This window comes from Lutra lutra, chromosome 17, assembly GCF_902655055.1.
Source record: "Lutra lutra chromosome 17, mLutLut1.2, whole genome shotgun sequence".
Lineage (NCBI taxonomy): Eukaryota > Metazoa > Chordata > Mammalia > Carnivora > Mustelidae > Lutra > Lutra lutra.
Genome location: NC_062294.1, coordinates 56,841,348 through 56,862,833, shown reverse-complemented (window position 1 = coordinate 56,862,833; position 21,486 = coordinate 56,841,348). Strand labels below are relative to the sequence as shown.

The following is a 21,486-nucleotide window of genomic DNA, read 5'->3' as shown; positions in this document are numbered from 1 at the left end:
GGGACTGCTGAGGTGACAACCCTGTGACAGGCAGGACTGGCCTCCGTGTGGCCACCCCCTGTGTCTCTGTCTGTCTTGTGGTCACAGTGGTCCCTCCATCTGCACAGGCGGAACCAGAGAGAGGAGACGCCATGAACCCCACCCTCACAGCCCTGCTCTGTCTCCGTGAGATCTGAGGAGGGGAGGGGACAACCTAGTCTGGAAGGGACCCACCCCACAGACAGGCCCTGGTCTGTCGGAGACCCCAGGCTCAGGAGGCTCAAGGGGAGGAGGGGATCTGCTAGCATTCAGGGCAAACCTCTCACAGGGACTCTCTTCCAGGGCTGAGTGTGTGCCCCAGGACCAGAGTGCAGGCAGGTGAGTCTGTCCCCAGGGGTCCCATTCCCACCTCCTCATTGGGGACAGGGGTCACCCACCAGGCAGCAGGGGATGGAGAACAGAAGTTCTGGGCTGACCGAGGGGAATGTCTGTGGATTTGGTGCTGAGCTGGGACCAGAGGGTGGGGAAGATCTGTGTCCCAGCCTCTGTTTCCTTCCAGGGACCCTCCCCAAACCCACCATCTGGGCTGATCCAGGCTCTGTAATGCCTTGGGGGACACATGTGACCATCTGGTGTCGGTGAGGCCAGAGGCCCAGGAGTATCGCCTGCATAAAGAGGGAAAGTTAGAGACCTGGGACACACGGAAGATACTGGAGCCCAGGGACAAGGCCAACTTCTCCATCACACACATGACAGATGTATATGCGGGAAGATACCGCTGTGACTATCTCAGTCCCCCTGGCTGGTCAGAGCCCAGTGACCCCCTGGAGCTGGTGCTGACGATAGGTGCGAGCCCACTCAGAGTCCCAGCCCCAGGCTCTGCCCTCAGGAAGGGGGTGGGCTCTCCGGGGTCTCCCTCTCACACCCCTGCCTGGGGATAATGTGGGGGATCTGATCCACATTTAACACCACCCCCTCCTCCTCTTTTAGGATTGCTGGACAAACCCTGGCTCTCAGCCCAGCCCAGCCCTGTTGTGACCTCAGGAGGGAATGTGACCCTCCAGTGTGCCTCACCAAAGGGATCCCACAGGTTTGTCCTGATGAAGAAAGGAGAAAGCCAGCCCTCCTGGACCTTGGACTCCTAGCCAGCCCCTGTGGGGGAACCCAGACCCTGTTCCCTGTGGGCCCTGTGACCCCTGGTCTCAGGTGGACGTCAGATGGCTATGGCTATTACAGCAACACCCCCCAGGTGTGGTCCTAGTCCAGTGACCCCCTGGGCCTGCTGTCTCAGGTGAGGAGCCCACTCCTGTCGCTTCTGTGTCCTGATGATCTACTCAGGGCTCTATTACCTGGGCTGGGATGGGAGGGAGGGGCTCCAAGGAGCATCACTCAAAGGGAGATCTGCCCCTCAGCTCAAAGGACGCCAACAGAGGTCCTGCACCCCTGCTCACCTTTTGTCCCTCTTCTGGGAATAAAGGTGCCCGATGGGCAGCTGGGAGGTCTTGGGGAGTCCACGGGGCAGGTATAGGAGAAGTCTAGTGAGACGAGGACTCCTGGGTCAGCACCAAACCCCCATCCACAGGACCGCTCAATGTCAGGGCGTCCCCGCGGTCTGTTTGCTCAGAAGGAGCACACACCACCCTATATCAGCTCTGAGAGCCCCTCAGAGGATCTAACGCCCCCTCAAATACTCGGGAACAGTCTTGTGTTTCACAGGGGCTGAGAGCCCAGCAGAGACACCTGGGGCCACATGACTCTGAGGCTGGGCCACAGGGAACAGAGCGGGAGCAGAGACAGGGTCTCTGGGAGAAGCTCCAGAGCCCACCCAGCTACTGTCCAGGATCCTCTATAGACCCAGCCCCGACTGCCACCCCCTCCCCAGGCCCCGGGTCCATAGCTGCTGAGTCACGGGCTTCTGTGCAGGGGGTATAGTTTCGCAGTCTCTCAGGAGGAGGGCTGGGAGTCAGGTGAGTCATGGCAGGACCATCATGGGGCTCCAGGGGCTCCAAGGCCCACAGAGGAGGGCTGCATGGTCAGGGCAGAGGGAGAGGCTGGGGGCCAGGCCAGAGAGCAGCAGCCAGGGTTGGTGAGCGGGGAGCTCAGGAGCCTACCTCCTCCCCTCCCAGTCTTTGGATTGTGAGGTATGGGGGGGACTCACCAGAGGAGGGGTTCTCAGTGCTCCTGAGATGGTGATCTGGGCCAGGTCCCTGCTCCTGGTGAGGAGTGCCTGCTGTCCCTGTCCCCTCTGAGCAGAAAAGGTCAGCTCGGTGCCCTGTCAACAGGGAAGTATGAGACAGGATGCCTTAAAGGGTTCCCAAGGCATGGTTCACAGAGGAAGGTCCACCCAGGAGGGCGTGGGAATAGGCGGGACCTCCAGCCCCAGGAAGCCTGATCCCTGAAGTCTCGGGCAGGACTGAGGACGGAGGGTCAGAGAGGCAGGGACCTAGATGCCAGGACGCTGAGATGCCACCCACTGACTTCCTGGTGTCTCCTGCTCAGAAGCCCGGCGCTGGCTACCAGCCAGGGGCAGGGGTGAGGTAGCTGCTGCCTGGGAGGCCGGCCAAGGGCGTCCTGGGGCGGGGTCTGCAGGACTTCCCCTCTCCTGGGAGGTGGAGATTCTGAGAAAGGCGCCCCCTCCGTAAAGGGGGGAAGGGGCTGCTGCTGTGATCCCATTTCTGACCTGCACCTCGCTGCCTCTGCCAGGAACTGGGATCTGGGAAGGGCTGGGAAGCCGAGGGGATGGGGCGCGGGAGACTGTGTCCCTCAGGCCTGGGCCTCAGCAGAGCAGGAGGAAGACAGAGATTAGAAAACCCCCCATTGATTGAGCGTCTCAGACCCTCCTCATTCCACACGAAACTGTGCGTTTTCTCCTAAAAACCACCTGCCCCTCGTCAGCGGACCGCAACGCCTAGGCCCCCAGCCGGGTTTGGAGAACGTGTGGGAGAGAGGAGAGAGAGGGGCGGGTGTGCCGCCCTTGGGGTCCAGGCCTGACCCGGCGCCCAGGGAGGATGCGGGGACTCTGGGACAGTTGCAGGGGACACACAGACGCCTCCTTCTCAGCTCTTCTTTCCCATTTCCAAGAGACCCGAGTATGCAGCCCCCCCCCCCCCCACACTGAGGCGCCGCTGAGCGCTCTCACCCCGGGCCTGGAGCGGCTCCCACCGTTTTCTGAGGGCGCAGGTGGAGCTCATTCCAGACGCTGTCCTAGAGAGAAGGCTGCCGGCCTGTGGCAGCTCTCTACCGCCCCCTGCGCTCACCCCGGGGCCTGCACGCCCCCGGGTGCACACCTGAGAGCCAGGTGCGTTCCCCAGAGATGCTGCACCGCGTGTCCCTGTGCGATTCGTGTTCACGCTGCATTGCGTGTGGAAACCTGCCCAGTGTCCCTGTGCCTGCTTCTCGGAACTTCTAAAGGGATCCTTGCAGATATAAATTACAAATTTACGTAATGAGGATTTATGACTGAAAAAATTCTCCCATTTCATCGGGATTAGATGAAATGTATACATTTATTACAGAGAGCAATTTATGATGACAAAGTCTTGGGTTTTTTTTTTAACAAAACATGCTTAGAAGCGAGCTTTATAAATGACGCAGGTGAATGCTGAAGTTTTTGTCATCAAATTTCTACATGCAAATCTTAAAAATTGTTCAATTTTTCTTTATAAATATGATTTTTTATTTCTTCATACTTTCTTTTTTTACTTTATTTTAGGTTTTAAAATTAATATGTAATGTATTATTTGCTTTGGGGTACAGGTCTGTGAATCACCAATCTTATACAATCAGAGCACTCACCATAGCACATGCCCTTCCCAATGTCCATAACCCAGCCACCCTATCCCTCCCACCCCCCCAACAACTCTCAGTTAATTTCTTTAGATTAAGAGTCTCTTATGGTTTGTCTCCCTCCCCTGTCCCATCTTATTTTTCCCTTCCCTACACCCAATGACCCCCTGCCCTGCCTCTCAAATTCCTCATATCAGAGAGGTCATATGATAATTGTTTTTCTCTGATTGACTTATTTTACTTGGCATAATACACTCTAGGTTCCATCAACGTCATTGCAAATGGCAAGATTTGGGAGCGGTTGATGGCTGCATAGTATTCCATTGTATATATACACCACATCTTCTTTATCGGTTCATCTTTTGATGGACACCTAGGTTCTTTCCATAGTTTGGCTCTTGTGGACATTGCTGCTATAAATATCCAGGTGCACCTGCCCTTTTGGATCACTACATTTGTATATTTAGGGTAAATACCCAGTAGTGTGATTGCTGGGTTGTAGGGTAGCTCTGTTTTCAACTTTTTGAGGAACCTCCGTGCTGTTTCCAGAGTGGCTGCACCAATTTGCATTCCCACCAACAGTGTAGGAGGGTTCCTCTTTCTCTGCATCCTCGCCAACATCTGTCATTTTCTGACTTGTTAATTTAAGCCATTCTGACAGGTGTGAGGTGGTATCTTATTGTGGTTTTGATTTGTATTTCCCTGCTGCACATGATGTGGAGCACTTTTTCATGTGTCTCTTGGCCATCTGGGTGTCTTCCTTGCCAAAATGTCTGTTCATATCTTCTGCCCATTTCTGGATTGGATTCGTTGTTCTATGGGTGTTGAGTTTGATAAGTTCTTTATAGATTTTGGATAATAGCTCTTTATCTGATATGTATTTGAAAATATCTTCTCCCATTCTGTCAACTGTCTTTTGGTTTTGTTGACTGTTTCCTTTGCTGTGCAAAAGCTTTTGATATGATGAAGTCCCAATAGTTCATTTTTGCCCTGGCTTCCCTTGCTTTTGGTGATGTTTCTAGGAAGAAGTTGCTGCAGCTGAGGTTCAAAAGGTTGCTACCTGTGTTCTTTTCAAGGATTTTGATGGATTTCTGTCTCACATTGAGGTCTTTCATCCATTTGTTGGGGCCGATTCCACATTAAAACCTGTTAAACCCCTAGGGCCTACCTGGCCCTGCATAGCCAGAGTGATTCCATGTTGCCTAGATAGCCATTTTGTTGTTTAATAAATGCCTCAGCAGTTACTGATCCCGGATCCGGGTAACCGTTGCTAAAACACATACATAAAACAAGGCCATTTTGTTGCTTAATAAACGCCTCAGCAGTTACTAGTATCAGTTCCAGGTAACCGTTACTAAAACACACAGGTAGAAGACGTCCAATCAGCCAAAGCCACATATGTAGATGTCTGCGATTGTGCCCTATAAAAACTAGCCTGTAAGACCAAGGGGGTCGCACTCTTCGGAGGCGGCCCTGGCTGGTCAGTCTGACTTCTAATGCTTGGCATAAAATAAGGCTTTGTGTAACTTTGTCTCAGTCTCGTTCCTTTGATAACGGACCCAACACATTTTAAGTCTATTTTTGTGTGTGGTATAAAGAAATGGTCCAGTTTCATTTTTCTGTATGTGGCTGTCCAATCTTCCCAACACCATTTGTTGAAGAGGCTGTCTTTTTTCCATTGGACATTCTTTCCTGCTTTGTCGAAGATTAGTTAACCATAGAGTTGAGGGTCCATTTCTGGGCTCTCTATTCTGTTCCATTGATGTACGTGTCTGTTTTGGTGTCAGTACCATACCGTCCTGATGATTACCCCATGGATGATTAGAGCTTGAAGTCTGGAAGTGTGATGCTGCCAACTTTGGTTTTCTTTTTCAACATTCCTCTGGCTACTCGGGGTCCTTTCTGGTTCCATATAAATTTTAGGATTATTTGTTCCATTTCTTTGAAAAAAAAAAAAGATGGCTTTGATAGGGATTGCATTAAATGTATAGATTATTTTAAGTAGCATAGACATTTTCACAATAGTTCTTCTTCTAATGCATGAGCATGGAACGTTTTTCCATTTTTTGCATCTACCTCATTTTCTTTCCTGAGTCCTTTATAGTTTTCTGAGTATAGATTCTTTACCTCTTTGGTTAGATTTATTCCTAGGTATCTTATGGTTTGGCTGCAATTATAAATGTAATCAACTCCTTAATTTCTCTTTCTTCTGTCTTGCCTTTGGTGTATAGAAATGCAACTGATTTCTCTGCATTGATCTTATATCCTGACACTTGACTGAATTCATGTATGAGTTCTATCAGTTTTAGAGTGGAGTCTTTTGGGTTTTCCATAAAATATCATATCATCTCCAAAGAGTGAGGGTTTGACTTCTTCTTTGCCAATTTGGATGCCTTTTATTTCTTTTTGTTGCCTGATTGCTGAGGCTAGGACTTCTACCACTATGTTGAATAGCAGTGGTGACAGTGGACAGCCCCGCTGTGTTCCTGACCTTACGGGAAAAGCTCTCAGTTTTTTTCCCATTGAGATTGATAATCTCTGTGGTTTTTCATAGATGGCTTTGATGATATTGAGGTATGTACCCTCTATCCCTACACTGGGAAGAGTTTTGATCAAGAAAGGATGCTGTACTTTGTCAAATGCTTTTTCAGCATCTATTGAGAGTATCATATGTTCTTTCTTTTATTAATGTATTGTATCACCTTGATTAATTTGCGGATGTTGAACCAACTGTACAGCCCAGGAATAAATCCCACTTGGTCATGGTGAATAATCCTTCTTGTGTACTGATGGATCCTACTGGCTAGTATTTTGGTGAGAATTTTTGCATTCATGTTCATCAAGGATAATGGTCTGTAATTCTCCTTTTTGATGGGATCTTTGTCTGGTTTGGGGATCAAGGTAATGTTGGCCTCATTGATGAGTTTGGAAGTTTTCCTTCCATTTCTATTTTTTGGAATACTTTCAGGGAATATGTATTAATTTTTCTTTAAATGTTTGGTAGAATTCCCCTGGGAAGCCATCTGGCCCTGGGCTCTTGTTTGTTGGGAGATTTCTTGGTTATAGGTTGCTGGTTATAGATGTGTTTTGGTTTCCTATTTCTTCCGGGTTCAGTTGTGGTAATTTATATGTCTCTAGGAATGCATCCATTTCTTCCAGATTGTCAAATTTGCTGGCATATAGGTGCTAGTAATATGTTCTTATAATTGTTTGTATTTCTTTGGTGTTAGTGGTGATCTCTCCTCTTTCATTCATGATTTTATTAATTTGGGTCCTCTCTCTTTTCTTTTGGATAAGTCTGGTCAGGGGGTTATCAATCTTATTAATTCTTTCAAGGAACCAGCTCCTTGCTTTTTTGATTGGCTCCAGTGTTCTTTTGGTTTGTATTTCATTGATTTCTGCTCTGATCTTTATTATTTCTCTTCTCCTGCTGGGTTTAGGCTCTCTTTGCTGTTCTGTCCCCAGCTCCTTTAGGTGTCGGGTTAGGTTGTGTACTTGAGACCTTTCTTGTTTCTTGAGAAAGGCTTGTATTGCTATATACTTTCTTCTCAGGACCACCTTTGCTGTGTCCCAAAGATTTTGAACAGCTGTGTTTTCATTTTCATTTCTTCCATGAATTTTTTAAATTCTTCCTTAATTTCCTGGTTGACCCTTTGATTCTTTAGTAGGATGCTCTTTAGCTTCCATGTATTCAAGTTCTTTCCAACTTTCCTCTTGTGATTGAGTTCTAGCTTCAGAGCATTGGGGTCTGAAAATATGCAGGGAATGATCCCAATCTTTTGGTACTGGTTGAGACCCAATTTGTGACCCAGGATGTGATCTATTCTGGAGAATGTTCCATGTGCACTACAGAAGAATGTGTATTCTGTTGCTTTGAGATTGAATGTTCCGAATATATCTGTTATGTCCATCTGGTCCAGTGTGTCATTTGAAGTCTTTATTTCCTTGTTGATCTTTTGATTAGATGATCTGTCCATTTCAGTGAGGGGAGTGTTAAAGTCCCTTACTATTATTGTATTATTGTTGTTGTGTTTCTTTGATTTTGTTAAAATTGGTTTATATAATTGGCTGCTCCTATATTAGGGGCATAGATATTTAAAATTAATAGATCTTCTTGTTGGACAGGCCCTTTAAGTATGATACAGTGTCCTTCCTCATCTCTTATTGTAGTCTTCTGCTTAAAAATCTAATTTATCTGCTGTAAGGATTGCCACCCCAGCTTTCTTTTGATGTCCATTAGCGTGGTAAATTGTTTACCACGCCCTCACTTTAAACCTGGAGGGGTCTTTGAGTCTAAACTGAGTTTCTTACAGACAGCATATCGAGGGCCTTTTTTTTTTTTAATCCATTCTGATACCCTGTGTCTTTTGATTGGGGCATTTAGCCCATTTACATTCAAAGTAACTATTGAAAGATATGAATTTTGCCATTGTTTTGCCTGTAAGGTGACTGTTACTGTATATTGTCTCTGTTCCTTTCTGGTCTGTTACTTTTGGGCTCTCTCTTTGCTTAGAGGACCCCTTTCAATATTTCCTGTAGGGCTGGTTTGGTGTTTGCAAATTCTTTTAGTTTTTGTTTGTCCTGGAAGCTTTTTATCTCTTCTCCTATTTTCAATGACAGCCTAGCCTGATATAGTATTCTTGGCTGCATTTTTTCTCGTATACTGCTCTGATTATATCATACCAGTCCTCTCTGACCTGTCAGGTCTCTGTGGGTAGGTGTGCTGCCAATCTAATATTGCTATCATTGTATGTTACAGACCTCTTGTCCAGAGCTGCTTTCAGGATTTTCTCTTTGTCACTGAGACTTGTAAGTTTTACTTAGATGATGGGTTGTGGACCTATTTTTATTGATTTTGAGGGGGTTCTCTGTGCCTTTTGGATTTTGATGCTTGTTCCCTTTGCCAAATTAGGGAAATTCTCTGCTATAATTTGCTCCAATATACCTTCTGCCCTTCTGTCTCTGTCTTCTTCTTCTTTGATCCCAATTATTCTAATATTGTTTCATCTTATGGTATCACTTATTTTTCACATTCTCCCCTCATGGTCCAGTAGTTATCTCTCTTTTTCTCAGCTTCTTTACTCTCTGTCATTTGGTCTTCCATATCTCTAATTCTCTCTTCTGCCTCATTTACCCTACCAGTAAGAGCCTCCATTTTTTATTGCACCTCATTAAAGCTTTTTTTATTGCAACTTGGTTAGATTTTAGTTCTTTTATTTATCCAGAAAGAGATTTTATTTCTCCAGAAAGGAATTCTCTAGTATCTTCCATGATTTTTTCAAGCAGCTAGCACCTCGATAATCATCATTCTGAACTCTATTTCTAATAGCTTACTAATGTCCATATTGATCAGGTCCCTAGCCATTGGTACTGCCTCTTGTTCTTTTTTTTTTTAAGATTTTATTTATTTGTTTGATAGAGACAGAGATCACAAGTAGACAGAGAGGCAGGCAGAGAGAGAGAGGGGAGGCAGTCTCCCTGCTGAGCAAAGAGCCTGACACGGGGCTTGATCCCAGGATGCTGAGATCATGACCTGAGCCAAAGGCAGAGGCTTAACCCACTGAGCCACCCAGGCACCCTGTTCTTTCTTTCTTTCTTTCTTTCTTTCTTTCTTTCTTTCTTTCTTTCTTTCTTTTTGAGATGAGTGTTTCCAGCTTGTCATTTTACCCAGATAAGAATAGATGAATGAGAGAACAAAATACTAAAAGGGTAGCAATCAGCCCAGAAAATATACACTAACCAAATCATAAGAGACTCAAAACCCAGGGGGAGAGGAAAGGAGGAGGAAAGAATATATGTGTGTATGTCTGTGTAGACTAGTGAATAGAACAGAGCCACACACTTGATTTTGGGTGTATTTTGGTCTGTAAGAAGAAACTGCTTCCCAAAGCTCACCCGGCCTGTGACTGAGCATTTCTGTCTCTGGCTTGCAGCATCCTTGGAGTCTCCAAACCAGCCATTTCCTGCTATATGCCCCCATGCCGCTCCTCCCAGAGGAAGGAGGAGTCTCCCTGGATCCGCCACTTGTGGGGTCCCTGCTTGAAGATAATGGTTTAAGGTAACCCCAAGCTGAGAGCCCCTCCTCAGCTCCATCTCTGCCACCAGCTTCCCCGCTCCCATACCTGGGGGCTCTGCCACACTCAGACACCACAGGTCTTTCTGTGACCCCGTGGGTCCTGACCCACACTGTCCCTGCAAGGGCTCCAACCACCCCCACACCCCATTTAGCCTCTGGAGCAACGTCCCTCAGTGTAGCCGACTTCTACAAGTTCAGATTTTGTGCTCTGCTGCTCCACTGCTTTGTCGGGAGCCGGCCCTGCCCCCCACCCACCCACCCACCCACCTCAGTCTATCTTCCTGTTGCCTCAGATTCACTTCCTGGCACATCCTAACTTCCCGAAAGTGGTCACTTTTCTGTTCCTAGAACTGATGCTCTTCTTCTCTTCCATCTCCTGTTAAATTTGTAGGTGTTCAGAAGGTTCGATAGCTATCTAGCTGGACCCCTGGGACCCAATATTTAGATCTCCTACTCCTCCACCATCTTGCTCCTCCCCTATTTCCTTATACTTTCTAAATAATAGCTAAGTATATATAACAGTAATATTGGTTTGGTTATATTAATTTTATATTCTATTAACAGTACAGATACACCACCTTTTGGTGCTTTACAAATGATCTCCTTTGATTTACTGATGATCATTATATCAATCTCAAAAAAAATGAAACTTACCTCTTTATTTCCAGATTGTGTACTGGTGTTATTTGCAGCAAATGCCTTATGATAATGACGACAAAGTAAGATGTTAACATGAATCTAAGTGTTGCTTTAAGAAAACATTTTAACTGATAGCCCAAATTATTTAATTATTGTATGTCAAACACATGCTAAAAATCTGTATTTTTATGTATATAGCAATACTGACCTGTCTATTTCAGGTCATTTTTCTGTTATATTCAGGTTTTATTAGGAAAAAGAATTATGCTTTTCTTAATACATATTAGGAATAGAACTTTCCAAGGGCTTATACATTTCCTGATTTATTCTTCAAATTTTTTAGCCCTAATGAGATACATTTAAAAGACTTCTTGGTATTAAACATTTGGATATTAACCGACCAAATGATGTCTCTTCTTCATTCATACTTTCTGAATTGTGTAAGCTTATTTGAAATTTTCATGGAGAGATTAATAATTAGAACTCATCTACACTTTTTATTTTTGTTTTTTTTATGTGAAAACAGCTTAAAATAGGTTTGCAGGATTATCTAATTTTGTGTTCACCAGTTTTATAACAACACTGATTTTCTCTGTTCCTTAAGGGTTTGAGGTGAGAGGGGATGTCTTTGAAGATAAAAATCAAATGACTGGTGTTCTTCCTTGAAATCTTTTGGCAGTTCCTGGAGTTCTTTGTGACTAAAAGACAGAGATAGAGAAAGATGAGGAGGAGGAGGACAGTGATATGATGATGATGGTAGTGATGATCGGGATGGTCATGGTGATAAGGATGGTGGTGGTGGTGGTGATGATAAGGATGGGGATGGTGATGAGGATGGTGGTGGTGATGTAGATGGTGGTAGTAATGGTGGTGATGGGGATGGTAATGGTGGTGGTGATGATAATGGTGATGGTGATGGCGATGATAAGGATGGTGGTGGTAATGATGGTGGTGGTGGTGGAGATGGTGATGATGGTGGTGGTAATGATGGTGATGGTGATGATGATGATGATGACGGTGATGGTGATTATGGTGATGGTGACGGTGATGGTGATACCCTACCTAGGATAGTTCAAATATCTAACACACTTACATGGTATGTATTGAATTCTCTCACTCTCTCAATATATTCATATCTATATTCACATATATTAATTCATATATACATAAATATGAATATGCATCTTCAATATATTTATGGCCAATCTCTCATCCATGAACACTGGGTCCTGAATTGCTGAAAAAAGCAAGTTCTCCTATCTACGAGAGGTAGCTTACGTGCTCAGAATGAACACAAAAATTGAATAGCTCAAGTATTTCTACATTGAGAGACGATTTTACATACTGAATTTCTGAGCTAGGGGACACAGGAAGACTCTGCTCCAATGGGACTCAGAAGCAAAGGCTCAATTCATAAAACACGAGGAGACAGAAAGAATCCAATGAGAACAGAGACAATCCTTCGATAGCAGAGAAAGTGTCCATTAGGGGCTCCGTATTAGTTATATCACGAGAAATGGGGCAGGTACAAGAACACAGAGCCCAGGGGACAAGTTTGAGTCCCATCAGCACCTCATTTCCCCCCATACTTTTATGGTTCTCAGAAGTGGCTGATACTATCAGCCCGTCACAAAACAAGGCAGACACCAACACTGGGAGTAATGGATGGTATGGGGATGGCATGGATGGTTAAATGCTGTCAAGGGGAGGCAGGTGCCCTGGGTGGACATCTAGGAACCTGGGTGATTTTCATCTGCTGTGACCTTGGTGACCTCTCTACCTTAATTCATAGCCTCCCATCCCCCCCAGATTACACAGTAGAGACTCTCTTCTGCATGGCATGGCAGCCGAGGATCCTAGTGGTCCTCGGGACTCTCCTCTTTCAGGCTTGGTACAGTGAGAGAAGTGTGCAAGATGCGGCCAGGAGGCAAACACAAGAGAGAACGATGCAACGATCAGAATAGCAGAGACTGGGAAGTACATGTGTGCCCGGAAGTTTCTGGAAGAGCATGTGAGGTATGTGCCTTGTGAACTGTCTGCAGGTCACTGTGAGGAGGGAGAGGAATCATGGCTCCCAGTGCAGGGACAATGTATGCCCTCTTCTGCCATTGAATTATGGACTCCCCTTCCCAACCACTGGTGAGTTGTCTTCACTGGCTCTCATCTTCCCCCAACCAGCTGACACCCGCATGGCAGACTTCAGTCCACATCTCTGTACCCTGCCATGCTCTGGTTCCAGTTCCAATGAACACATTTTCTCATTTTCCTCCCTTGCAATCACCATAGACCTGGAGGCACATGAAAGGGTCTCCATCTTTTCAGTTCAATAATGCAGGCTGTTTGAATGAATCATAAATTGGCATCAAAAGATGCAGCCTGAAAGGGATAAATCCAGGAGATGCCCCCACACCCTCCGAGCATCCTTCACGACCACCAGATGGCCTGTCTGTGCTGCCTCCGAGAAACCCGTGTGCAAAATGCTGGCTCATGGCGTTGGCCAGTATCTCTGGTGTAGCTCGTGAGAATTGACCGGAAAACCCCCGGCGAACTCAATTCCAGCACGGCATGTCTGCAGGGCCGCCCCCTGGGTCTGGCCCAGGATCTCGAGTTGTCGCGACTTGAACCCTGCCAGAAAGCCCTCCGTGAGTCAGGCACAGGCGAGGCCAATGCCTCCTACTACTCAGCCTCCAGGGGTAACCTCCCTGGTGCTGGCAGATGGGGCCTGCCATGCCCCCTAGGTCCGGGCCCTAACCCTCGCCTGGTTTTTCAGTCTTCCTTCCAGGGTCCTGTCCCTCAAGCCCTCCAACTGGGGATCCCTGAGTCCCGCGCCACAAGTCCACCTGCCACCCAAGTGGAAACGGTGCCTTTTGGAGCTGCGGACAAGCCTCAGAGCGAGAGAAACTTTCGTGCCCCCACTGAGGCCATCCCCAACCTTCGGCGATACAGCAGCCCAAAAAGTCGGAGGCTGATGCCCGGCCACAACCCCTCCCTCAACTCTGCTCCGGGAAAGCTCACCTGTGCCAGGGACCCTGGGTGGGCTGCATCGTCTCGGCGCGTTTTCCGGGTGGACGCGACATGCCCCAAGCAAGAAAGCGCTCTAGGCCATGGGGGACAGGGTGGTCCAAAGGACCGCCTGATGCTGGCAAATTCTCACGAGCATTCTGCCCAAATCTATACCTCCTTTCATAGGCAACTTCGGGTCCCAATGTGAGGTGCCCAATGGCAAGGGACGTGCAGAACTGATGTCACGAAACAGTACAAATCAACATAGAACCCATTAATGCCACTCCGATAGCCCTAAAGTGCACCCAGGTTTCCTTGCATTTTATGTGGGATGATTACTTCTATTTCTCTTGGCCCAGTTTGGTCTGAGGGTCCAGGACTCCAGATGAGATGTGAATACTTACGGTGTACTATCCGTCGTGGGAGGGCCACGAGCACACAGGCCCATGAAATTGAGAGATTCCACATCCTTAAAAACTTGAACCCAGAAGCATGTGTGTCACCAAGAAATTCCACTTCCGGGCCTAAGTTGTAGTTCTGCAAGATAGACAGTTCTGGAGATCCCCATACACCCCATGCCTAGAGCGAACAAGAGGGTCCTGACAAATCTGTAAAGAGGGTAGATCTCGTGTTAAGCTCTCTTATTACCACAATGAAAAGCAGACATGAAGGAGAATTGCATCCATGTAACTGAGGAGACACTATTCCAGTGAGTTCATAGAAGGACTCACAAGGGACAAAAGGTGGTGGCAATCAAATATCCACCAGCTGACAATGGATTAACAAGCATTAACTGTGTCCAGCTACTGGTTTGCACAAGGCATGGAGACAGATTCTAGATGTGCTAATGCCTGGGGGACAAGAGGCCGTGCAGGGACAGGAATGACTCAGGTTTTGCTGGAGAGAAGGTAGTGCTGTCCCAGAAACAGAGAACGTGATAGAGAGAGAGTGTGTGAAGGAAACAAACACAAACCCAAGTACAGAGCCAAGTGGTGGTTCCCTCTGTGAGTCAGTTTAGTCCAGAAATATGTTTCCCAAACTTCTCTGGGGTCACCCATCCGAGGTGGCCCCAATGGCTCCTCCAGTCAAATAAACACAGGATGATGTCTCCACAAGGTCTTTCCCTGACCCCTCCCTCCATGAACCCATCCACACTGCAGTCAGGATCAGTGGAGACTGGAGAAGTCCTGTTGGAGCCACCCCATCAGCCTTCCCCTCTTGCTTATCCTCCAGGCCCTGACTCCCTGAGGAACTGTCTTACTCTCATGGCTCCATACCTTCTCATCACTGCCCCTCCCCTGCACAAAACCTGCCCACCTGTCTCTACCTTACTCCAGTGACACCCATTCTCTACACCTGACCCTCCACGGGCTGACAACCAGGCTGAGCTACCCGCTCCAGCCCCAGCAGGGCCCTCTCCTCCCCACAAGCAAGCTCATCCCAGTTCACCACCTACCCTCTACATACACACACACACTCATAACCACGTGCTTGTCTTCCTGGGATGTGACAGCGGAGACAATCCCAACAGAGCAGACTCCTTCCAAACCTCCTAGGTAATGAAAACAAAAAAAGAACCATTGCCGACTCTTCCTACCATCTGTGAATATATTTGTATTCCTGGGATTCTGTGAGCGGCTTAGAATGCCGGTCAGCTCATCAGGAAGCCAGCCGACGAAGATGAGGGTGTCATCGCTGCTGGGTACCACAACCTCCTTCACAGAACACGGCCTCCGTAGTGGTGATCTCCTCACAACAGCAATCTGTTCACATGTTACCTTGCTGACGATTTTCCTGCTCCTGAAGGTAAAATCCAGGAACACGTGTGGGGCAGTAAGAGCCTGTGTGGGAGCGGGTCCCCCACTCCCTGAGGATGCAGTGCCTGGAGAGTTCAGCCTCTTGGGCAAGGATGACACCACTCAGCACACTTGCTTTTGCCCCGTCTTGTGTTGGACTCTCCATCCCAGAGGGTCCCCACCTGGGGCTCTCTATCCTCGGTTTCTCTCCTTCTCTTTGGTCTATCAAAACTATGGGCTGATTTCCCTTTGTCAAGGGTTTGTATGGTCTGCTGTCACTGTCACAGCCCCATGCATCCAGGGAAGGAACGAGACTGTCCCCTCACCAATGAGTCTCCAGTGCCTGGTACCATGATGGGATGTGGACACTGCCCACTGCACACGGACTGATTGCCACCGTGCTGGGAGGAAGGACGAAAATTTGCATTGACAGAAGCTCAGGAAAGGGAAGTGTCTCAGCCCAGTTCACATAGCCTCTGTGTGAGACAGGGCAGAAGTGGAACTGAAATGGGGCTGATTCCCAGGCCCTGCCCTACCTCCCCCAGCCTCGAGTCCTGGAATCAGTGTTGCTTGCTAGACTTGGGCTTGCTGGGGAGGAAACAGAGAGAGCGGGGTCTGGGGAGACTCAGTCTGTCTGAAAAGTCCCAGGACCCGCTGCTCTCGGGTCACCCTTCAGGGAGAGCAGAGAGAGGCCCTGGCAGGGGCTCTTCCCCTTCCTGTGAGGCCATCCCTCTATGACCTGTGATGAGGAACTCGGGGCCTGGGTTGTATCACACCCCGTGCATCTGTCCATCCAGCACAGGCTGAGGACTTTATAGGCTGTCTGCACGGCTGGGGACCATGGGAGGCAGCCCCAGGACCCTGACCCTCACTGCTGTTCTCTGTCTCGGTGAGCTTTCTGGAAATAGGAGGGATGGGGTCACCCCCCCCCACCTGCCCCCAGGTCCTGGTCCCTGGGAGACCTCAGGACTGTGGAGGATAAGTAGGGGCAAAACTTCTGTGGGGAGGCACATGCTCAGCCCCAGCTGTGTCCCCAACACCCAGAGGCCCAGACCAGGCCTGGAGCAGCCACGTGTGGGTGTGGGAGGCACTCATGGGAACTCTCTTCCAGGGCTGTGTTGGGGCCTGTGGGACCAGGCACAGACAGGTGAGTCTTCCCCAGATCTCCTGTCTCCACCAATGACCCCCTAAGCAGCTGGGGGGCATAGAGGGTCAGGGCTGCAAAGTGACTCATGTGGGAGGGGCCTTGGGGTGACAGGTGGGAAGTTGAGAGGAGAAGGGCCCCCTTGCAACTCCCCATCTGATTCCTTTCCAGGGACCCTCCCCAAACCCTCCATCTGGGCTCATCCCAGCTCCATGGTCACCAAGGGGAGCCGTGTGACCATCTGGTGTCAGGCGTCTCTGCAGGCTGACCGCTACTATCTGTATAAAGACAGGATCTCTGAGCCCTTGGAGACCTTGGAGACCTCACAGGGTTCCAGCAACAAGGCCAGTTTCTCCATTACATCCATGAGCTTATACGATGTAGGGCGATACAGATGTGCATATCAGAGAGGGGAGAGCTGGTCACAGCTGAGTGAACTCCTGCCCCTGGTGATGACAGGTGAGAGCAGGAGATGGTCCCCTCCCCCTGGGCCCCTCCTCCAGGCAGAAGGGAATGGACTGTGGCTTCACTGGGACCATTGTTCACAGCCGACAGTACATGGGGTCCGTGGGGTCCGTGGGGTGATGGTCCCTGTAACCAGCTCCCTACTTCTCCCTCAGGACAGCATGACGCACCCTCCCTCTCAGCCAACCCAGGCCCTGTAGTGGCCTTGGGAGGGAACGTGTCCCTCTCCTGTAGCTCATCATGGCCACGGGGGTCATTCCGTCTGCTGAAGGAGCGGGGGGCTGATGCGCCCCAACACCTGGAATGGAAGTTCCATCGTGAGAGGGGGCAGGGGCTCTTCCACATGGGCCCCGTGAACACCTCCCATGCGGGGACCTACAGATGTTACGTTTCTTCCGAGTCATACCCGGATTCGTGGTCACATCCCAGTGACCCTCTGCACCTTCAGGTCACAGGTGAGGGGGCCCCTGCCTCCCCCCATCTACCTCCTGGACCCAGATGACTGACCTAAGCTATATGTGCAGCGGAACCCTGAGGTTGATGAGCGGTGGGTGACACTGTTGTCCTGGGGCCAGAACCACAGGTGGGAGAACGTGGGAGGGGCCCATGAGAGCCTCACTGCAGGCTGTGGGCCATGCGGGGAGTGTGTCCCCAGTATCACTGTCCCCTGCTGTCCAGGTGTCTACAGGGCGCCCTCCCTCTCGGCCCAGCCGGGCTCCCTGGTGCAGTCTGGAGACAGTGTGACCCTCCAGTGTCGCTCAGAGACCGGCTTTGACAGATTCGCTCTGACCAAGGACGAGGAGCTCAGAGCTCCCCAGAGTCTAGAAGGGCAACCCAGCCCCAACTTCCCCCTGGGCCCTGTGAGCCGCACCCACAGGGGCCGGTACCGATGCTACTGTGGACACAAGCTCTCCTCCACCTGGTCGGCCCCCAGTGCCCCTCTGGTTGTCCTGATCACAGGTGAGGAGCTCCCTGACCCATGTCCTGTCTGCTCAGGGCCTGGGACCATGGTTGTCCCTGGGTGATGGGGTCCAGGCCAAGGGCCAGGAGCACAGGCTGAGGTGGGGATGTGGTCTAGAGACAGGGACTGAGAAAGGGACAGTGAGGGCCATGGGGATAAAGGACACCCACTCAGAGAGACGGGAGGTGCCAAGAGGGGGTCCCACACAGAGTCCCTGGAGAGAGGATAGTGGCCCCCCAGCCCAGGGTCAAGGACATGTGGGGAGGGAGTGGCTCTTTACATGTGACAACCTTCCTCTCCCCCAGGAATGTATGAGAAACCGTCCCTCTCGGCCCAGCCTGGGACGTCAGTGTCCTGGGGGGAGAACGTGACCCTGCAGTGTCGCTCAGAGATTTGGTTTGATACCTTCCACCTGTCCAAGGAGGGGTCCCTCGCTCCTCCCCAGGTCCTTCGTCCGCAGGACACAGCAATACCTCATCAGGTCAACTTCATCCTAAGTCCCGTGACCTCAGACCTCAAGGGGACCTACCGGTGCTATGGCTCACACAGCAACTACCCCTACCTGTTGTCACAGCCTAGTGACCCCCTGGAACTCCTGGTCTCAGGTGAGGAGTCCACACTCCATGTCCATTGAGGGCCCTTACGCTTGAGTCACATCTGGCCCCTGAAGAGCTCTGGGCTGGGAAGGGAAAGAGGGAACAACAGGGAGCTCAGCCACTGGGTTATCCCCTCTGTGGGGCATGAAAAGACGGAAAGTGCCATGCCCTCTCCGTGTCTTACCCTGACCAGAGGAACAGAGGCAGGACTAGATGAGTGCAGGGAGGAAAGAAAAGAGTATAAAAGACAAGCAGCGACAAGGAGCAGTAGGGCTGAGTGGGACAGAAGACCCAGCACAGCCCCACAGCACCCTCTTCTTCTAAGCATTTGCAGTCTACACTCCCAGACCCCATAGACAATCTTCATGTCTGCTGGGAACAGAGTCCTCTTAGCCTAGAGCATACACAGCCTCTCCAGTCCAGGGCTGAACTAAGTTGATCCTCCGCACTTCATATATTCAGAGGGGTTGATCCCACCGGACCTGGAGATGGGGGTTGGGGGGATTTGAAGAGAGTTGCCTCGTGTCTCCAGCAATTTTGAGATCATGGGGGTGCACTGTGTGTTAGTGGGAGAGGAAAAGCCTGAGGAAGCCCAGGTCAGGCGCAGAGAAGACCTGGTTGTCTCTGTCCTTGGTGCTGATGTGTAGAAAGTCAGACTATCACGGCACCTGTGGAACCTGTGGAACCTTAGGTAGAGCGCAGTAAAGGGCGACTCTCATCTTCAGGTCAGGAGTCTGGGGAGACCCTGGAAGTCATATCTCGAGCTGAGTTGGATCAGCCACTCTTGACTGAGGTACTGACAAAGTTCCATTCATATCTGAGATTATTCTCCCAGTTACCAAAGGTTGAATCAATCCTCGATTTCAAAAGACTAAACCAGATTGGAAAATTGGTACCAGTGAGTTCTCTGGAAGATGTTTCAGGAATTCCTCTTTCTTGGGACTTCTGTGCTCTGAATGTGCCCTTTCTCCATCAGTAACTCTTGGCGTGATGTGAAAGGAAAGAGAGAAAGGCTGAATTTCTGCCCAATTTCCATGAGCACCAAGCTGTCAGCCAGATCAGGCCATCCTCCAAAACATCTTCCATAAGAATTCATGTCTAGCGTTCCCTCCCCAAACCTAGAGTTACCTGATATTCCTTGATATTCCGAGACAGATCTCTGTATGTTTGTCCATGTGCCCATCTCAGTTTTTTCTTTTATCTTTGATCAGGTGAGGTTTTGTTGTTTTGTTTTGTTTGTTTGTTTTTGCCTCTTTCTCATCCACCTTCATATCTAGACAACACATTGAGTGAATGATTAGCAGTGATGTGAATTATGGAAATCCTTGCTCATAGGAAAATGCCTGATGTGTGCTATATAATCCAACATTTATTTTTATTCAGTTCAATTAGCCAACATAGAAGTACATTATTAGTGTTTGGTGTAATGTTCAATGATTCATTTATTGTGGATAACAGCCAGTGTTCATCAGATCACATGTTATTTTCAAAAAGAACACATGTATAGATAAAGATGGAAAGTGATGTAGAAATATATAATCCCAACTCAGGGACCAGAAGGAGCTGGCTGATGTGCAGGAATGGAAAGGTGGACCCTGCTTTTCCCTCTTCCATGTCCCTGGTCCTCAGGATAAAAACGAAGCTTCCCAAATTATTATTACCTCCTAATTAGATGGAGGGTGAGACCCTAGAGATGCTTACCTTAAGGGACTGAGATGGTATTAGCAAGTTTCAGGGACTCCCTGGAGAGGAGGAAAGAGATTACTTAAGTATTTCTATGTCTCCCCAACCACAGGCTCTGTTTTGGCCTCTCAGGGGTAGCTGGTGCCCTCAGAGAACCACAAAACAAGTCAGCCTCCAGAACAGATGAATAGAGAGAAATTCTGAGTTATGTGAGGGGCTCACAGGGACACATCCTGTCAATAAATGCAGGAAGGTGGACATGTAGGATGCCAGGGTCATGTCAGCATGCTCTGACCACCACAATCTCTTTGTCCCCAATCTCTAGGGTCAAACAGCCAAGATTACACCGTGGAGAATCTCATCCGGTTGGGGATCTCTGCCCTGATCCTGATGGTTCTCGGCGTGCTGCTCTTTCAAGCTCGGCACCGTCACGGAAGCCCCAAGATGCAGCCGGGACATACACATGAGAGCGAGAAGACAGACAGTGAGGTAGAACGTTGAAAACGGAATGGATGATACCAAGAGTTTCTGGAAGAATATCTGTGCATAAGTTGGGGAAACTTTCTACTGAGAATATTCTGGGTGTTAACATGGTTTTGATGCAGGAAAATGTCTGGGTCGGCGCTATGGTGCCTCTTCGGCAATTAAATTGTGCTAATTTCTCTCCCCATCACTTTCCGGTGTGGCTTTTCCTTGACACTTTCTGGACTGGCTTCCTTCCTTCCTCAACCCTATGACGTGAAGCTAATCCTCCCCAGTAGCTCTCTCTCCACCTTTTTTCTCTGGTCCAGGTTCATGGAATGCTTTTTCCTCTATTCCCCAGTGTGTATACTCTTCAGCTCAGAACACAGATTCTGTTTTAAATACTGAACGGATGGATGCACAGCAAGTCCATTTTGGAAAAATACATCAAAAATCATTCTGGAAAAGAAGGATCTGGACTCACAAGACATTCCTTCTTCATCACATGATAAACGATACAGTTTCTCCAGTGGTATCATCACTTGGGATGAGCATCCGGTGTGTGTAGTGAGAACCACAAGCTGTGGGTCAACTGGCTTTAAGAAAATGCCATTTTTGCAAAAGTCCTGATTTAAGGCTTTTCTTGATTTCTTTGGTGAAAATACTGGCTCCGTGGCCACCTTGAAGCCGCCTGTGGGAATTCACTGAATACAGAGTTAGGAAGTCATGATTACAGTGGTCTCTCCCATGTGAGGAGGAGCCAAACACAGACACCTGCTGAGAATACCCACCAATGTGCGTATGTGTGTCCTTCTATCTTCGAGGTTCTGGTCACTTCCACCTCGAGTGGGATGGAGTGAGCCTTGATTTTCTCTAGATCTTGAGTATCAACCAAA

The 21,486-nt window shown here is 48.9% G+C and overlaps 1 protein-coding gene across 1 annotated transcript; it reads left to right on the top strand.

Moving 5' to 3' along the window:
• The first annotated feature begins 61 nt into the window (after positions 1–61).
• On the top strand, positions 62–20,796 carry LOC125088580 (leukocyte immunoglobulin-like receptor subfamily A member 6). Its single transcript, XM_047709780.1, is given in 15 exon segments — positions 62–165; positions 322–357; positions 539–616; positions 619–825; positions 970–1,119; positions 1,122–1,270; positions 12,996–13,173; positions 13,219–13,513; positions 16,098–16,168; positions 16,391–16,426; positions 16,595–16,882; positions 17,044–17,343; positions 17,567–17,848; positions 18,155–18,454; positions 20,394–20,796. Coding segments are annotated over 15 exon segments (2,640 nt in total). The 5' UTR covers positions 62–131; the 3' UTR covers positions 20,630–20,796.
• Positions 20,797–21,486: the final 690 nt, after the last annotated feature.